At 44.9% G+C, this 18,286-nt stretch overlaps 1 protein-coding gene and 1 pseudogene across 2 annotated transcripts; both read left to right on the top strand.

Annotated features, from left to right (window-relative positions):
- Positions 1 to 1,202: 1,202 nt before the first annotated feature.
- On the top strand, positions 1,203 to 15,081 carry LOC308410448 (annotated as a pseudogene). Its single transcript has 3 exons — positions 1,203 to 1,267; positions 14,099 to 14,160; positions 14,953 to 15,081. The product of its transcript is annotated as an uncharacterized misc_RNA (transcript).
- Positions 15,082 to 16,602: 1,521 nt separating this feature from the next.
- LOC308410446 (trace amine-associated receptor 13c-like) lies at positions 16,603 to 17,698 on the top strand (the record flags this gene model as incomplete). The annotated part of the gene is made up of 2 exons (XM_080903781.1): positions 16,603 to 16,769; positions 16,885 to 17,698. The coding sequence occupies 2 exons, from the start codon at positions 16,603 to 16,605 to the stop codon at positions 17,696 to 17,698; spliced, it is 981 nt and encodes a 326-aa protein (XP_080759907.1).
- Positions 17,699 to 18,286: the final 588 nt, after the last annotated feature.

Raw genomic sequence — 18,286 nt, 5'->3', positions numbered from 1 at the left:
AGGTTCTCCAAAGTGGTCCATTTTGTGCTTCTGTCTCGATTCTCTATTTCTAGTCATCGCTATTCAGTGATATGAATTATATCAGAACGCGGCAAATAGACTCCAATTTGTTCATGTAAATGGGGAGTCTTCTTCACTCGGTAGGATTAATTACAGAGTACCACAAAGTCCTGTGCCAGGATGAACGCTGTTTACTTTATGCATTCTGCTTATGTATGCTTGCCTTAGGCAGTATCTTTGAAAGTCATAGCGTACATTTTCAGTTCTATGTAGATGACCCCTAGCATCATCTAGCCATGAATCAGATAGCACACCAGGTTAAAGTACAGGAATGTCTTGAAGACATAAAGACGTGGTTACCTCTAATTTTCTGTTTCTATATTCAGATAAATCTGAACTTATTGTACTCGGTCTTGAAAATCTGAGGAAAATAGTGGCAAACCAGATACTTACTCTGGGATTACCTTGGCCTTCAATAATTCTGTAAGGAGTCTTGGAGTCATTTTTAAACAGGATATGTCCTTCAATGTGGATATTAAACAAATATATAGGAGAGACAGACACACTCTATTACATTTAAAAGCGACCTTTTTAATAAAGCTGAAAGCTTAGGGCTGAATCAGGTGACCTTGAACCCTCACTGCAATAGGACTAGGCTGCTGGAGGATTCCCATGATGCACTGAGGGTTTCTTCTTCACTTGCCTTTTGTTACTTTTTTGTTTAAATACCACTTTAAGGGAGTTTTTCCTTCCCGTTGTCGTCAAATAATTGCTCATAGAGGGTGTTTTAATTTGTCGGACAATGCTTATGATTTTCTGTGAGTCTGTTCACCCCATTGCCATCCTCTATGCTGTTGCATGCTGGAGCAGCAGGTTAAGATGCCAACACATTTTATGTGTCACACAGAATGAAAAGGCTTCACCACATCTACGAAATTAAAAGAAAAAGGTTAGTCATATTATTCCTCAGAACACCTCAGCGATTCCCCTCTCGAGTATATTTGCTCCGGGCCTGCAAACCTGTGTTAAAAAATGAAATCAGTTTAATTATCATGTCAAATCTTTTGAACTCCTGGCTCCACCCAGAGCCTACATCCACAGAACTACCTAGAAACAAAACCTGTGTGTTAACATGAACTTCACATTTGAGAACCCCGTTTTTATTTTTCTCTCTTACTTTGCTCTTGTTTTCCTGCTGTACCATGTCCGATCGTGTCAGGCGTTGTGTGGAGGCGAGGAAGAAGGAACCCAAACGCAGGACTGGCAGGTAGGTGAAGGTTTATTATAGGGAGTGGGTGAACAGAGGGTGAACGGACACTGACTGGCTAGACAACTGAACGGCTGACTGAACTGAGGGAACACACGGGAAGGACAACGTAACATCAATGACACGACAGTGAACGAATAGAAACAGAGGGCTTAAATACACAGACTGGTGAGGATGATAATGAAAGACCGGTGAGTACACAGCTGAACATAATCTGACTAATGATACGTGGGAATAACTGGAACACAATACGCAGGCGGTATGCTGCCACAGAAAACAGATGTGAAAATAAACTGAAGATGACAAAACGGAAAACACTGGGTCAACAACCCAGGTGTCATGGTTGGCTGTGTGGCAGGCGGGCAAGCAGGAGTGGTGGATCCAAAATGCAGGACTCAGACACAGAAGTTCAACTTAAAGCGCAGCTTTAATGCTGGAAAACCTCTTACTACTAAACTCACCAAAAGACAAACAAAAACGCTGGTGGACTAAAACACTGAAGCACAAAACACTGAACTGGAACTGGAAACAAAACACTGGCAACACGGAGGCAAAACACACACAGCTTGTTGAGGGTACGACGCAACACTGACTCAGAGAAACACAGGGACTAAATACACTGGGAAGTAACGAGGAGAATGAGACACAGAAGGAGGGCACAGCTGGGGGAAATTAGAACTGACGAGACAAGCAAAGCAGGACACATTCACATAAGACACGGACCTACAAAGTAAAACAGGAAGGATCACACAGAGACGCGAACTTGACACAGTGGAGACAGCAACTAAGAAAAACAGAGACATAAACCATAAGGCAGAGGACTCTAAGAACCGAGAGACACAGAGGGGAACTCAAACATGCAGACACAGACTTACACAGAACAGAGGGGACATAGAGAAACATGAAGGGCAAGGGATCGAAACTAGAAACCATAGAAACTCACACCAAGTACAATAATACAAAAATCACAATGAACTAAAACGCTGGGTCAGGAGACCCAGGACCCTGACAGTACCCTCCCCCCAAGGGCTGGCTCCCGACCGCCCAACACAAGAAAACGAAAAAAAAAAAACCCAAAAACCGCCCAAAACAGAAAACAACCCGACCAGGGCGGGCGGCGGGGGCCCAGGAAGGAGGGCACGAAACAAAAACACCAAAGCACAAGAAAGCCCCAAAACAAAACACGAGCCCAGAAAAAAGAACAATGCAGGGGGCTGGCCAGGGGGCCGACAGCACAGGAGTCCAAAACAGAAGAGCTCAGGGGGCCGGCCAGGGGGCCGACAGCACAAGAGTCCAAACAGTTCAGGGGGCCGGCCGCGCGGAAGGCAGCGGCGGCGACGAAGGAGCAGTTCAGGGGGCCGGCCGCGCGGAAGGCAGCGGCGGCGACGAAGGAGCAGTTCAGGGGGCCGGCCGCGCGGAAGGCAGCGGCGGCGACGAAGGAGACGACGGAGCAGTTCAGGGGGCCGGCCGCGCGGAAGGCAGCGGCGGCGCTCCAGTGTCAAGCGTACTGGCTGAGGCCCGGTGGGCACAGGACCAGACGAGGCAGGACCAGGCGATGACAGGGCCGGACCAGGCGATGACAAGGCAGGAACAGACGGACCAGGCGAAGCACAGGCGGAGGCTGGGCCAGGCGAGGCTGAAGACACGGAGGCTGGGCCTGGCGAGGCTGAAGGCTCTGATGAGGCTGGGCCTGGCGAGGCTGAAGACACGGAGGCTGGACCAGACGAGGCCGAAGGCTCTGATGAGGCTGGACCAGGCGAAGACGAAGACTCGGATGAAGCTGGACCAGACGAGGATGATGACTCGGATGAAGCCGAACCAGACGAGGACGAAGACGAAGACTCGGATGAAGCTGGACCAGACAACGACGAAGACTCGGATGAAGCTGGACCAGACGACGACGAAGCGGCCGCAGGTGGCGGCTGGACAGGCTCCTCGGACCCTCCAGCGGAGACGGGAGGCTGAATGGGCCCCTCGGACCCTCCAGCGGAGACGGGAGGCTGAACGGGCCCCTCGGACCCTCCAGCCGACGAGGCATGAGGCCGGTGTGGTTCTCCGGAACCACCAGCTGACGAGGAAGGCTGCTGGACGGGCTCCTCGGGCCCCCCAGCTGAAACAGGAGACAAAGGCCGGAGCGGTCCCTCGGACCCTCCAGCGGAAACAGGAAACGAAGGCCGGAGCAGTCCCTCGGACCCTCCAGCAGAAACAGGACACGAAGGCCGGAGCGGTCCCTCGGGTGGCTGCTTAAACTCCAGGGGTCCAGAATCAGCTGAGGACTGGGACCTAGCCTCTGGGGAAGCCCTGGAGCGGCAAACTGTGCCAAAGGCGGCTGAACTACAAAAAGCACCTTGAGGTAAAATTATACTTTCTCCCTGCATGGAGTGAGTGTGTGAGACCACTATTACTGGAGCCAGAGTTACGGGTAGCGGGGCCACTGGAGCTACTGGGGCCTGCGCTACAGGCGGCACTGGAGCTACTGGGGCCTGTGCTACAGGCGGCACTGGAGCTACTGGGGCCTGCGCTACAGGCGGCACTGGAGCTACTGGGGGAGGCTGCGGGGCAGCTAACCGAGCTGAGGGAGGCTGCGGGGCAGGTGACACTGGGAGCTGAGCTGCTGGAGACACAGGTGACGCTGGTGTACTGGGGTGAAGGCAACGAGGATGCAGTCCCTCTCTTAAGGGAGGATGGAATGATTTAGTGATAAGGCTTGATGGGAACAGATGCTGATGCTGAGAATACCAGGCAGCGAGGGCTTCCAGGAGGGTAGCTGACTCTACCGTGCCTGGACCGCCCATGCCAAACAGTTCGAAGCATATCCTGGCTCTCAGAGCTGTTATTAGTTGTTTTAATCTGTTAATGTCCAAAAAACCAGCTGTGCAGAGGGTGGAAGACAAAAAGTTGTCAAAAAAGACCACCTGAAGGAGTCTCTTGGGGGTGTCCTCAGCGTGGATTACTTCCCGGCAGTAATTCCACAACTGCGCGAGATACTGAGACCGTGAGTCCGCAGGATCCATTTGATGGTTGCGTCGTTCTGTCATGGTTGGCTGTGTGGCAGGCGGGCAAGCAGGAGTGGTGGATCCAAAATGCAGGACTCAGACACAGAAGTTCAACTTAAAGCGCAGCTTTAATGCTGGAAAACCTCTTACTACAGCAAGACATCTCCCCCCCTCCCCTCCTCCCAAACATCTCCCAGTGTCACAGTGGATCAGGTCAGGAGGCAACTGAGGAAGCTTCGCCCCAGAAAGGCAGCAGGCCCAGACAAGGTGTGTCCTAGGATGCTAAAGGCGTGTGCTGCTGAACTTGGGGAGCTGCTACAACGAGTCTTCAACCTCAGTCTGCGACTGGGGAGAGTGCCCGCCCTATGGAAGACATCCTGCATCGTCCCGGTCCCCAAAAAGAACCGGCCCAATGAGCTGAATGACTTCCGACCGGTGGCACTGACGTCACATCTTATGAAGACTCTAGAGCGGCTCTTCCTCAACTTCCTCCGACCACAGGTACAACATGCCCAGGACCCACTACAGTTTGCATACAAGGCGGGTGTCGGAGTGGAGGATGCCATCCTGTACCTCCTACACAGAGCCCACTCACACCTGGATGGGGGAAAAGGCACGGTCAGGATACTGTTTCTTGACTTTTCCAGTGCCTTTAATACCATCCGGCCCTGTATGCTTCAGGAAAAACTGAACAGGATGGAGGTGGACCCCTGCCTGGTGGCTTGGATCTCCGACTACCTCACCGACAGACCACAGTACGTCAGGCTGAAGGACATCACGTCTGACACTGTGGTCAGCAGCACAGGAGCACCACAGGGAACTGTGCTGTCCCCTCTTCTCTTCACCCTGTACACCTCTGACTTCTGCTACAACTCTGAATTATGCCATATTCAGAAGTTTGCAGATGACACGGCCATCATGGGGTGTATCTGGGATGATCAGGAAGAGGAGTACAGAAGTCTGGTGAGGAACTTTGTCGCATGGAGTCACACAAACCACCTGCAACTCAACACCTCAAAGACTAAGGAACTGGTTGTGGACTTCGGGAGGTCCAGAGAAGGTCCACTGCCGGTTCAGATAGAGGGGGAGGTGGTGGAGGTGGTCAACAAGTACAAGTACCTCGGGCTGTGGGTGGACAATAAACTGGACTGGTCATGCAACACAGAGCACCTGTATAAAAAAGCCCAAAGCCGACTGTACTTCCTCAGGAGGCTGAGGTCTTTTAACATCTGCAGGAAGCTCCTGAGGATGTTTTACCAGTCGGTGGTTGCTGGAGTACTTTTCTATGCTGTGGTGTGCTGGGGGAGCAGCACAGCAAAGAAGGACTCATGCAGGCTAGAGAAACTGATCAGGAAGGCTGGCTCTGTGGTCGGCATGAAGCTGGACACTCTGGTGACAGTGGCAGAGAAAAGGACATTAAAGAAACTGATGGACATTATGAACAATGCTGGGCATCCTCTGCACACGGCCATAAACAATCAGAAGAGTCTGTTCAGTGACAGGTTGCTTCTCCCCAAGACAAGAACTAACAGACTTAAAAACTCCTTTGTCCCACACGCCATCAAACTGTTTAACTCCTCTCTGGAGGGGAGAGGGAGGGGAAACAGGAGGACAAAGGAGGGGGGAACAACTAAGCTGTAGTGCCTCTTCACCTCACTGTACAATACCTTGTGCAATACTTTTTGTAAATAGTCAACAGTGCAATAGACTCAATACTTGAAATGTGCAATTCACTTGTATTTTTTATTCCTATTTATTCTATTTATCCCCTTTGTATATTTTATTTATATTTGTCATATATATATATATATATATATATATATATATATATATATATATATATATATATATATATATGGGCTTGGAGTTGGCCTCTAGTGTTGTACGCCACATCCCCATTGAGTTCCTGATGAAGGCTCTTAGGGTCCCATTGATCTTGTACAATTCTAGGCATTCCAGTATCCAGCTGTGGGGCATTGAGTCATAGGCCTTCTTGTAATCAATCCAGGCAGTGCACAGGTTGGTCAGTCTGGTCTTGCAGTCTCGGCTGATAGCCCATAGCACAAGTTACCATCAAGTGCGGGATCTACCAAGGAGATGCTCTGTCCCCACTGCTGTTCTGCATAGGCCTGAACCCCCTCAGTGAGATCATTAACAAGACTGGCTACGGATACCGACTATGGAACGGAGCAGTTGTCAGCCACCTCCTGTACATGGATGACATCAAGCTGTATGCCAAGAGTGAACGAGACATCGATTCACTGATCCACACTACCAGGCTATACAGCAATGACATTGGAATGTCGTTTGGACTGGAGAAGTGTAGTCGGATGGTAACAAAGAGAGGGAAGGTAGTCAGAACTGAGGGGATTGAACTACCAGAAGGCAACATTGCAGACATAGAGGACAGTTACAAGTACCTGGGGATCCCGCAGGCAAATGGGAACCATGAAGAGGCCGCTAGAAAGGCTGCAACCACCAAGTACCTGCAGAGGGTCAGGCAAGTCCTGAGGAGTCAGCTGAATGGTAAGAACAAGATCCGGGCCATCAACACATACGCCCTGCCCGTGATCAGGTACCCTGCTGGGGTAATAGGCTGGCCAAAGGAGGAGATAGAAGCCACTGACATAAAGACAAGAAAGCTCCTGACCATGCATGGAGGGTTTCACCCCAAGTCCAGCACCCTGAGGCTGTACGCTAAGCGGAAGGAAGGGGGCCGGGGACTGGTGAGTGTCAGCACCACAGTCCAGGATGAGACAAGGAACATCCAAGAATACATTGGGAAGATGGCCCCAACTGACCGAGTGCTCAGTGAATACCTCAGGCAGCAGAAACCCAAGAAAGAGGAGGGAGACGAGGAACCATCATGGAAGGACAGGCCCCTGCACGGTATGTACCACCGGCAGATAGAGGAGGTGGCTGATATCCAGAAATCCTACCAGTGGCTGGACAAAGCTGGACTGAAAGACAGCACAGAGGCACTAATCATGGCAGCACAAGAACAAGCTCTGAGTACAAGATCCATAGAGGCTGGGGTCTATCACACCAGGCAAGACCCCAGGTGCAGGCTGTGTAAAGATGCCCCAGAGACAATCCAGCACATAACAGCAGGGTGCAAGATGCTAGCAGGTAAGGCATACATGGAACGCCATAACCAAGTGGCCGGCATAGTGTACAGGAACATCTGTGCCGAGTATAACCTAGAAGTCCCGAGGTCAAAATGGGAGATGCCCCCAAGGGTGGTGGAGAATGACCGAGCTAAGATCCTGTGGGACTTCCAGATACAGACGGACAAAATGGTGGTGGCTAACCAACCGGACATAGTGGTGGTAGACAAACAGAAGAAGACGGCCGTAGTGATCGATGTAGCGGTTCCGAATGACAGCAATATCAGGAAGAAGGAACACGAGAAGCTGGAGAAATACCAAGGGCTCAGAGAAGAGCTCGAGAGGATGTGGAGGGTGAAGGTAACGGTGGTCCCCGTGGTAATCGGAGCACTAGGTGACTCCCAAGCTAGGCGAGTGGCTCCAGCAGATCCCGGGAATAACATCGGAGATCTCTGTCCAGAAGAGCGCAGTCCTGGGAACAGCTAAGATACTGCGCAGGACCCTCAAGCTCCCAGGCCTCTGGTAGAGGACCCGAGCTTGAAAGGATAAACCGCCCGCAGGGGCGTGCTGGGTGTTTTTTTTTTTTTTTATATAACAATTCTGTAACTGTAACTTCGGTCGTTGCTGTGCTTTTTGGAAGTCGAATTTCCCAGAGGAACCCACCCGAGGGATTAATAAAGTTCTATCTTATCTTATCTTACTACTAAACTCACCAAAAGACAAACAAAAACGCTGGTGGACTAAAACACTGAAGCACAAAACACTGAACTGGAACTGGAAACAAAACACTGGCAACACGGAGGCAAAACACACACAGCTTGTTGAGGGTACGACGCAACACTGACTCAGAGAAACACAGGGACTAAATACACTGGGAAGTAACGAGGAGAATGAGACACAGAAGGAGGGCACAGCTGGGGGAAATTAGAACTGACGAGACAAGCAAAGCAGGACACATTCACATAAGACACGGACCTACAAAGTAAAACAGGAAGGATCACACAGAGACGCGAACTTGACACAGTGGAGACAGCAACTAAGAAAAACAGAGACATAAACCATAAGGCAGAGGACTCTAAGAACCGAGAGACACAGAGGGGAACTCAAACATGCAGACACAGACTTACACAGAACAGAGGGGACATAGAGAAACATGAAGGGCAAGGGATCGAAACTAGAAACCATAGAAACTCACACCAAGTACAATAATACAAAAATCACAATGAACTAAAACGCTGGGTCAGGAGACCCAGGACCCTGACACCAGGAACCCTGACAGATCGCATGCCCCTACCGGTTGTGCTCTCTTTTTTAATAATTTACTATTTTAAAGGGAAAAACCTGGGTCACTTGGACCAGTGTTTGTTATTCCATAACTGTACTTTGAATGTGACAAATCTATCCTTCCCCTATGTAATTCATGAATATTGTTTTGGTTCTGACTATTTTCCTCTATAACATTTAACTGACTTCTACAGTGGCCTGCTATGGTTAATGGTTACATGAGTGATATCAAAAATTTTCTTAAAGCAAACATCAGCCCCCCAAAATTAATCTGAAGCTCCACACTCTCATGTGAATCTACAGTCTCCCCCTCTCTCTCTTATCCTCCTGCTCCTGCCAAAAGCAAAAACAAAACAAAGCAAAGCATCTGATAGGTTTGTAGCTTGAACCTATTCGCTGGAACGTTGAAGACAATATAATTACACAGCAAGCAAGACACGAAGTAGGCAAAGTTCTTCATGTTTCTCGTGCACGGGAGAGAACCGGACAAAAGTCCGTTCCTTCGCTTGACCCCAGTTGCTCTCGTCCGCTCCCCCGTAACACTGCTCTTTTATTGAGGTTACATGAATATGCATAGGTTCATTAACATACGACGTCTACATACCAACAAAGAGTACCGTGCGTGCGTGTGTGTGTGTGTGTGTGTGTGTGTGTGTGTGTGTGTGTGTGTGTGTGTGGGGTCAGAGTGTGACCCCATAAACAACTTCCCTTAACCTGCTGGTCTGGAAAATCCAACAGTTCATCTATATGTAAAAGGCACTTAGACTCAACTACGTTAATCCTACCATAAAACAATAAAACAAGGTACGACCTCTTCCCATGCTCCCAGGATGTAGGTGTGCATTCTGGAATGCACACCAAGCCTTTGTAGCCTGCTAAAGATCACACATCCTATCACTACACAATTGATTATACACCTCTAAGCATATATGGTTAAATATTTCTAAGCATAAATGACAATCAACAATACAAAACCTAACAGCATCCACCCTTTTCTGTGAATATTTGTCAACATTTACTCATCCTAACGTTGGTCCAGTCTTTGTCTCAGTGTCAAGTCAGTCAACACTTTAGTCCCCATCGTCAGTCCATCACAGCCCAGTCACACACATTCATGCACACACACTCACCCGCATTCACACGAGATATTACTGATAATAGAGTCCTGCGCGCAACCTTTTCCAGTGTCCATCACCAGGAAGATGACGTCATCATTTTAAAAAGAATAACAAGTGTTTATGATTTTGGACTGATCGGGTCCCCATAGGTAGCTGTCTCCTCAGCCCATTGTAATCTGGAAAAGCTCACCTTATATTTGCTCTCACAAAAATGTTAATTCAATCTTGCAGGCCTGCTTAGAACAAAAAATAATAATCAGCTCTTTTTTTTCTAAGTCATCAAAACAGAAAACATCATCACCATAAGGGTGACACCTGACAGGTTTTCGCTAAGTGCACTGTTACAAAAATAATGGGCCCAGTTCTGGACATGTCCATGTATAGAAAAACTCTTACTAAAACAAAACCCCGAAAATCTGCCAGATTAATCACAGAAAAGTTTTGCTTACTAGTGTAACAATATGTTATGGGACATCACTAAATTATAATTTATTTATTTACCTTTCTGTGGCGATGCTCTGGACATTTCTAAACCTCCACAAGTTCAGCATCAATTTTCATATGCTCTCACTTTAACAAGACCAGCCTTCACCTCTCACCCGTCCTCGTCCCCTATTCTCACAGTTGCCTGTGTGTCCTCCCAAATCTCCAGCAAACACAGGCCCAAATCAGCTGTTTCTTTCTCTCTGTTATTCTCTCTTCCTCTTTTCAGTCTCTTTTGCCGCTTAACTCCCAGCATGGCAAACATAAACCTCAGACAGTCCCATCAAGTGCTTTCACACAATAATGTCACTGGTACACTTCCCAGCTGGTGATTAGAGCACATGTTTCCATCAATGATGGTATTCGTACATGCTGCTGGACCCTTCAGAGTTTTAGCTCAGTTGTGCTGTCTTTTGCTTTTGCCTGCTGTTAATTCTTCAAGTCCACAGTGTTGCTCTGTATGTCTTCATGAAGAGATTGACTGTCCTTTAAGCTTCTCCTCAGGATAAGGACAGGATGAGAGGTGAACCTATGAAATTTTGAGCCAAAACCTGGCCTGTTTGTCGTCCCAATTAAGTTAATCTATCATTTTGCCGCTGTACTCATCCACGAGGTTGAGCTAAGTCCATGGGCACCTGTATCAACACACTAAGACATTTCTTTAATATAATTTTCCTAGTTATCAACACATTCATTGTCTAATTCTTCTATCTAGATTTTAAGACATCTTTCTCTCTCTCACGTTGCACACACATCAGGCAATTTCCTCCAAACTGCCTGCAAACATTTCACTTCCTGTCACAGACACACACACACACAGCGGTTTTCACACACACTCCTCACCTCACTCCATTTCATCAATTTCTGCAACCTAATCGAACTCTTGTTTTATGTTCACTCTCTATATACTGTACCCTCTGTAACTCTACTCATTTTTAATGTACTCATTTTAAGAATGCACCCTCAGCCACACACACACAAATTGAGCAGCTTCACACAAATATATACTCAGGTCTTTACATTTGCAAGCATTAACCAAACGAAATCCTTCACATCAAAGTCTTCAACGTGTTTATCAGAATTCCTTCAGCACAATTTTTTTTTTCTTTTTTTGTGTCCCGTTTGGATCTTTAGCCATCAGAATTGTTGTCTTAAGGCCAAGAAAGATGCCAAGCGGATATCTTCAGCACAATTAACAGTTTTTCCACACACATAACAATTCTTTTAGCTCAGCTCTGCGGCACAATTCACTCAGCTCCTTTAGCAGATCTTCTCTTACACAAGCCACACCCTTTTTCTATCACACTTTCAAAACAATATGCACTTTTGATCATGCATCCAAAGAACAATTTTACACTTTCCTATATATTCACACATTTATACGTATAACAAAATAACACCAAATGCCAAGATACATTATTTCCATTTCCTTACCACACTTTACATCATCCTGTACTGGTACCAGTTTTCCCTACACAATTTTGACAACTTTAAAAGCCTATGAGCCCAGGTCCAAATTAATTAATCAATTAAACCGTTTCTGTCCCGGACAGAGGCCTGATTTCTAAGTCTTATTTTAATTTAAAAGTGTTTCCCCCACCCGCAGCTTTACCGGAAGCTTTACTTTACCAGCATCTCTCGCCTAAAACTTTACCAGCCACTCTATGTTGAGGTGGTCATGCTCGAGGCCCGGCCTCTTCACTCAAACAATGCACCAAAAGTGGTCCCTGACCACTGGCCGTTAACCAAGGTCCCAAGTCTTGGCAGTGGCCAACTGAGATAATCCTGACGCCGCAGGGTCTTGCCACACGTCCGAAGCAAGGAGGGGGTTCTCACCCCTGAACTTGTGTGCACTCCTAGGGATCGCCCTCCCCGTCCTAAATCAATTTAAATAAATTTTCAAACACCACTGGGGACTCTAACCACCAGTTTACTGATGTCCAGGCCCAGCCTTCTGCCCAAAATGGGAACTCAAATCCCTTAAACAAGTGCCTAATTACCAACTCTAATCTCTTTTCTCTTGGCTGACACAACACAGTTAACATTGCACACAACACATGAACATTAAAATTCAACCCAACATTAACAGTAATACATTTTCATCAGATATTTCCCCAGACTTTACTGTTATTATCACAAATTTCCCAAAATCACCACGGATATTTCACCAGAAATCCACTGAACAAATTTTGTAATTTAGCTTAATTTTACTACAACTGAGCCAATTTAACTGTGAAGATCATCAACTCGGCGAACAGATAATTTAGAATTCATCCAATAAGCACACTTTGCTTTTTTAACAGGTGGTGCTTAACTTTAAATTTGGACCTGTCCTCTGTTTGCCTCATGGCCAAATTGGTCCTCTCAGCCGTCAAAGAATCCGGGTTCACGGCACCAATGATCAAATCCAGTTCCTTTATATTCTTTTACTGACCAAGAAAAAACCCGACTCAGTGTGGTCAAAGCTCAAAAATCCTCTTTAGTCTACATTTCTGGAAAAGTAGATGTGCACAGGCTAAATCCTGAGCAGATCTGAAGCATTACAAGCCAAATGAGCATAACATAATCAGTCATACGTCACACATGGTTTTGATCAAAACAACTGCTGCGCTGCACTCTAGTTTCACTTCCTGTACTCTGCAGGCCTGCACAAAGCGTCTTCTGCAGTTTCCTGTCTTACACAGTACTCTGTGACCTTTAGCACACATTCTAACTCAAAGTGGCGTTTTTTCTACACTGGCCTCTATAAAACAATATAAATAGAAAATAAGCACTAAGAATATATATTTATTCCGTAACACAGTTCTGTGATTTCCTGGATACTGAGTGATCCCCTTTGGTTATCCTGGTTCAGATTTCAATAGGAAGATGAGGCTTGTCTGCTCAAGTTGCCTGTAGTATCATCTGCAGACATAAGTTGAAAATAAAATAGTCATCCCATTTTAGTACTGTTAAAAAAAAGATGAAGATGGTTAACAATTATGACCCAAGTGTCTGCTTGTATAGAAATGTTCAACATTGAGTCCAGAAAAATAAAGGTTTATAAGTTGACTGTGGGAGAGAGCGAGTTTGAAAAAAAGAAAGCTCCAAAGGTTGTGTCATTAGAAAGAGGAGGGATGGGACTGGTGGGTGAAGGACAAAATAGATAAATGAGCTCTGTGAGGAAAAGCTTTGATGAGATGCAGCAGCCTGATGATGGAGATACACGAAGGACTAGAGCTCTGTTTTCCACAACTCCTCAACGATTCCTGCAGAAAGCCAACACTTCACTATTCCACAACTATGCTGCTGTATATTGTGATGTCATGCATCTCTCTGATCACTGCTGCTCTATCACTGCTGCTCTAAACCTTCTGGCCATCATCTCAGTCTCCCACTTCAGGCAGAGACCAACTTTTAAATTAACTTAGATTAAGGTTTAGATATATGAAAAGTGAGATTTGCATCATTGGAATTAGCAAAGAATACATTAAGTGAAACTAATAAATGTCTTTGGCTCAACCATGACTGTTAAGTTGTGTAAGGTTCACCGTGTCTTAATAAGGAAACAATTTCACTAAATACATTTTGACATAATTAACATATGACATAATCTCAACTATCTTATCACTATCATTTCGCTGCCCCACCTTGGGCATAGATAAACCTCAGCTGAAAGGTGAGGTTTATCTTTAGACTGTAATTTAATTTAGTGATGAGTTAAGTTAGTTTGGCACATTCTGTGTATTTTAAACAAGAATTGAATCATGCCTTACTAATAAATCATTTCTACTAATGGAATTTTCACTAAAAACAATGTAACATTTTTAATGTGTATTATTTATTTTTTCTGTTACCCTGCAGGCAGCTTCGCACACCCAGCAACATACTCCTCCTCTCACTGGCTGTTTCAGACTTTCTCGTGGGTCTCCTGTTGATGCCGTTACGAATTTTAAAAAGCACCACCTGCTGGATACTTGGTGATTTTAATTGTTTTCTTTATTGGTATCTGACTGGCAACATTACGTGTGCTTCAATAGGGAACATAGTTCTAATATCAGTCGCTATGTGGCTATTTGTGACCCTTTACATTACTCCACCAGAATTACTGTGGCAAAAGTTAAACTCAGTGTTTGTCTGTGTTGGTTTTATGCTATTTCCAGCATTAGTCTTTATGCAAAAGACTACCTGATTGAACCAGGCAGGTATAATTCCTGTTATGGAGAGTGTGTCATTAATGATATTGCAAGGACTATTGACCTTGTTTTATCCTTTATATTTCCAATTACTGTCATCATAGTTCTGTATATGAGAGTATTTGTGGTGGCTGTGTCTCAGGCTCATGCCATGCGCTCTCAGGTTACAGCTGTCACAATTCAGTGTTCTCTGAATCAAGCAAACAAATCAGAGTTGAAAGCAGCCAGGACACTTGGAGTTCTTGTAGTTGTGTTTCTACTGTGTTTCTGCCCATATTACTGTGTCTCTCTTATAAGGGAGGACTTTAGCTCAGTAGCTCCTGTAATGTTTGCATGCCTCAAACATTAATGATGACACCTTCAGTATTTCTCAGTTCCATTCTTTAATTCGCAGGCTTGCAGCGGCAACACAGTCTGCAGCGCTAACTTGTTCATCTACCGTTTTTCATTGTCCCTCTTTTCTATCCTCTCCTTCCGCCTAACATTCGACCTTTCAAAATAAAATCTCTGTAAACATCACAGCGCTCATTGTGATCAGTCTGTTCTTTTCAAACTCCTGTTTAAACCCAGTGATCTATGCCTTGTTCTATCCTTTTTTTCATAAAAGCTTTGAAACTAATTGTCACTTTACAGATACTGCATTTGTTGTAGAATATGTAGACAGTAATTCATTGTGACAGGAATCACACCCACTACGCTTTTCACAAACTTTATTTCTTATTGTTACTGTTTACACACTGGTTGCAGCTTTGCAGCTCACAGCCACAGACGCTAATAACAACAACAGTGAGGACCTAGTTCATTCTTTTAGTACAGGTGTGGCATGTTTACTCATGCCACTCAGGTGTGTCTGCCTCCCCACGCCACAGACCGCCACATTCATCTACATATTCTGTGGTCATAGTACAGGGTGGGCCATTTATATGGATACACCGTAATAAAATGGGAATGATTGGTGATATTAAAGTCATGTTTGTGGCACATTAGTATATGTGAGGGGGCAAACTCCTCAAGATGAGTGGTGACAACCGCCCCACAACCACATAACGATGTCAGCCTGGAAGAGGAGTATAAGCTCTTTGAGAAATAATTCTTTATTTCCATGAGATTCTTACTGACATGTATCTGGACCACAGTGAGGCTGTGAATGGGTGGATTAGATCAGTAGCCTTCAAGAATCCCAGGCGAATGAACCTGATTTCACACTTCATCCTCCCCCAACAACTGCTCTGGACTCCACACCATAGCATCCTGCCTCGTCTCTTGCCTCCAGCTGTTCATCTTTGCCACTACAGTATTACAACTCCTCACTAAACAGGTCCTTGCTGCTAAAGCCCTGAACCTCAATCACACTGTCATAGTGGTCCTGCTCGACAGCTGCCCTTGCTTTGTCAAAGGCTTCAGTAAAGCTTCTTTAAAGCCCGTTGCTGGTCAGGTTTATGTTGATGGTCAGCATATGCACATGGATAAGAGAGAGTTGGTTGCAGCCCACACTGCAAAATCTCCAGTGTTAAATTGACACTAGAAAGTGTCTATGTGTCCACTCTCCTGAGTGTTAAATTAATGCTTTTGACAGTGTTAGATTTCTAACAGTAACCTAGTCAGTGTTAAAGATTAACAATGACTAACACTGAGTAGTGCTGATTTTCTATCACTGGAAAATAACTAAAAATGCTGGTAACATTTCAGTGTTAGAAAAAACACACTGCTAATGTTAGTCATTGTTAATCTTTAATACTGACTAGGTTACTATTAGAAATCTAATACTGTCAAAAGTGTTAATTTAACACTCAAAAGAGTGGACAACTATAGACACTTTCTAGTGTCAATTTAACACTGGAGATTTTGCAGTGTTTCTTTTATCATCTGCATTGCTTCCTGTGCCCAAAAATAACCCACAGAGTGCTTGATCATCTTGCAGTCTCGGGTGGGATGCTGTAAAGTGTGCGTTCAGGCTGAGGCCACTGTCATTCAGTTCTTGACGACTGAAAGTGATCAGTACGTTGCTGGAGGACACAATAAAACAGAACCACAATCTGTTGATTGTGTATGAGGTTCTGTTGGTAGGGAAGAGAAGAAGGAGAGGTGAAGGGGGTGTGGAGGTGTGGCGAGATAAATCCCCTATGTGACAAGAAGCTCTGATCAGAGAGCTGCAGCTGTATGATTTTGGAGATGCAGAAAGAAGCCGAGCTTTGTTTTCCACAACTCCTCAACAGCTCCTGCAGGAAGCCAACATTTCACTGGTCCAAAGCTGTGCTGCTGAACACTGTGCTGTGCTGCATCTCTCTGCTCACTGCTGCTCTAAACCTTCTCGTCATCATCTCAGTCTCTTACTTCAGGCAGAAATTAACTTCTCAGCTGAAATTGTAGTTTAAGTCTTAAAAACCAATGGAATTAGTGAAGACATTTTTACATTATTAATGTGTAATATATTCTTTTTTTCTCTCTCCTTAGGCAGCTTCACACACCCACTAACATCCTCCTCCTTTCTCTGGCTGTCTCAGACTTTCTCACTGGTCTCCTTATGCTGCCACTAGAAATAATTAGAAACACGGCCTGCTGGGTACTTGGTGATCTTATGTGTTCTGTTTATACTTATCTGACAGCCGGTCTTTTCTGTGCTTCAACTTGGAACATAGTTCTCATTTCAGTTGACCGCTATGTAGCTATTTGTCACCCTCTTCATTACCCCACCAGAATTACCGTGGCAAGAGTCAAACTCTGTGTTTGTTTGTGTTGGTTTTGTTCAACCTTCTACGGCAGTCTTTTAACAAAGGATGTTCTAATTAAGCCGGCCAGGTATAATTCCTGTTATGGAGAGTGTGTGTTTGTCATTAATGATATTGCAAGGTTTATTGATCTTGTGTTATCTTTTATTTTTCCAGTATCTGTTATCATAGTTCTTTATATGAGAGTGTTTGTGGTGGCTGTGTCTCAAGCTCGTTCCATGCGCTCTCATGTTACAGCTGTCACACTTCAGCGTTCAAGCAATCAAGCAAACAAATCTGAACTGAAAGCAGCCAGGAACCTTGGAGTTCTTGTAGTTGTGTTTCTCGCATGTTACCTTCCGTTTTACTGTTACTCTCTTATTGAAGTAAATGTGATCAATGACTCATCTACATTTTTTCTGATCATTGTGTTTTACATTAACTCGTGTCTAAACCCACTGATGTATGCCCTTTTTTACTCTTGGTTTAGAAATGCTGTTAAACTTATTATCACTCTGCAGATTTTTAAGCATGACACTAGTGAAGCAAACATGTTTTAAAAAGATAAGGAAATCCACTCTACTAACAATTGAAATCAATAAATCAATAAATTCAGAAATCTGAAAATGAAAATTTTGACCTTGTCACAAATGAGGAAATATAGAAAATGTCATTAAAGTATGATAGTGTTGCGGCAATGTATTTTATTATTTCTTATTTTTATTTGATTATTTATATTATATGCCACTTCCGAGAAGGAAATTGCCAGTAAAATTTCATGAAGTACTTTTTTAAAGGTACTAATACTTTTTACATAGACTTTATCCAGCTTTTGGCTCAGTGTGATTAAGAATGTGTGGGGATTATATCATTTTAATATCATGTTTATTCATTCATATCCTTTTTATTCGTTTATATCCTTTTTATTAAGCTTTGAGTAGCGGCATTTGATTAAAACATTTATTCAATATATTACACATATAGTTTCAGTTACAGAGGAGTTGGCTTTCTGTCTAGTAAGAGGTTATAAGCTTTAGTTGGCGAGGTGAGACATGAGACAGAGTGCACTGAGATGTCTCGACCTCAGTGCGAGACACACACAGTTTACCTGCACACACACACATAGTATATAGACTCATATTTTGCTT

The sequence above is a fragment of the Rhamphochromis sp. 'chilingali' genome (assembly GCF_963969265.1).
Source record: "Rhamphochromis sp. 'chilingali' genome assembly, chromosome: 14".
NCBI classification, from domain to species: Eukaryota; Metazoa; Chordata; class Actinopteri; order Cichliformes; family Cichlidae; genus Rhamphochromis; species Rhamphochromis sp. 'chilingali'.
This window is presented reverse-complemented; position numbering and strand designations above follow the sequence as displayed.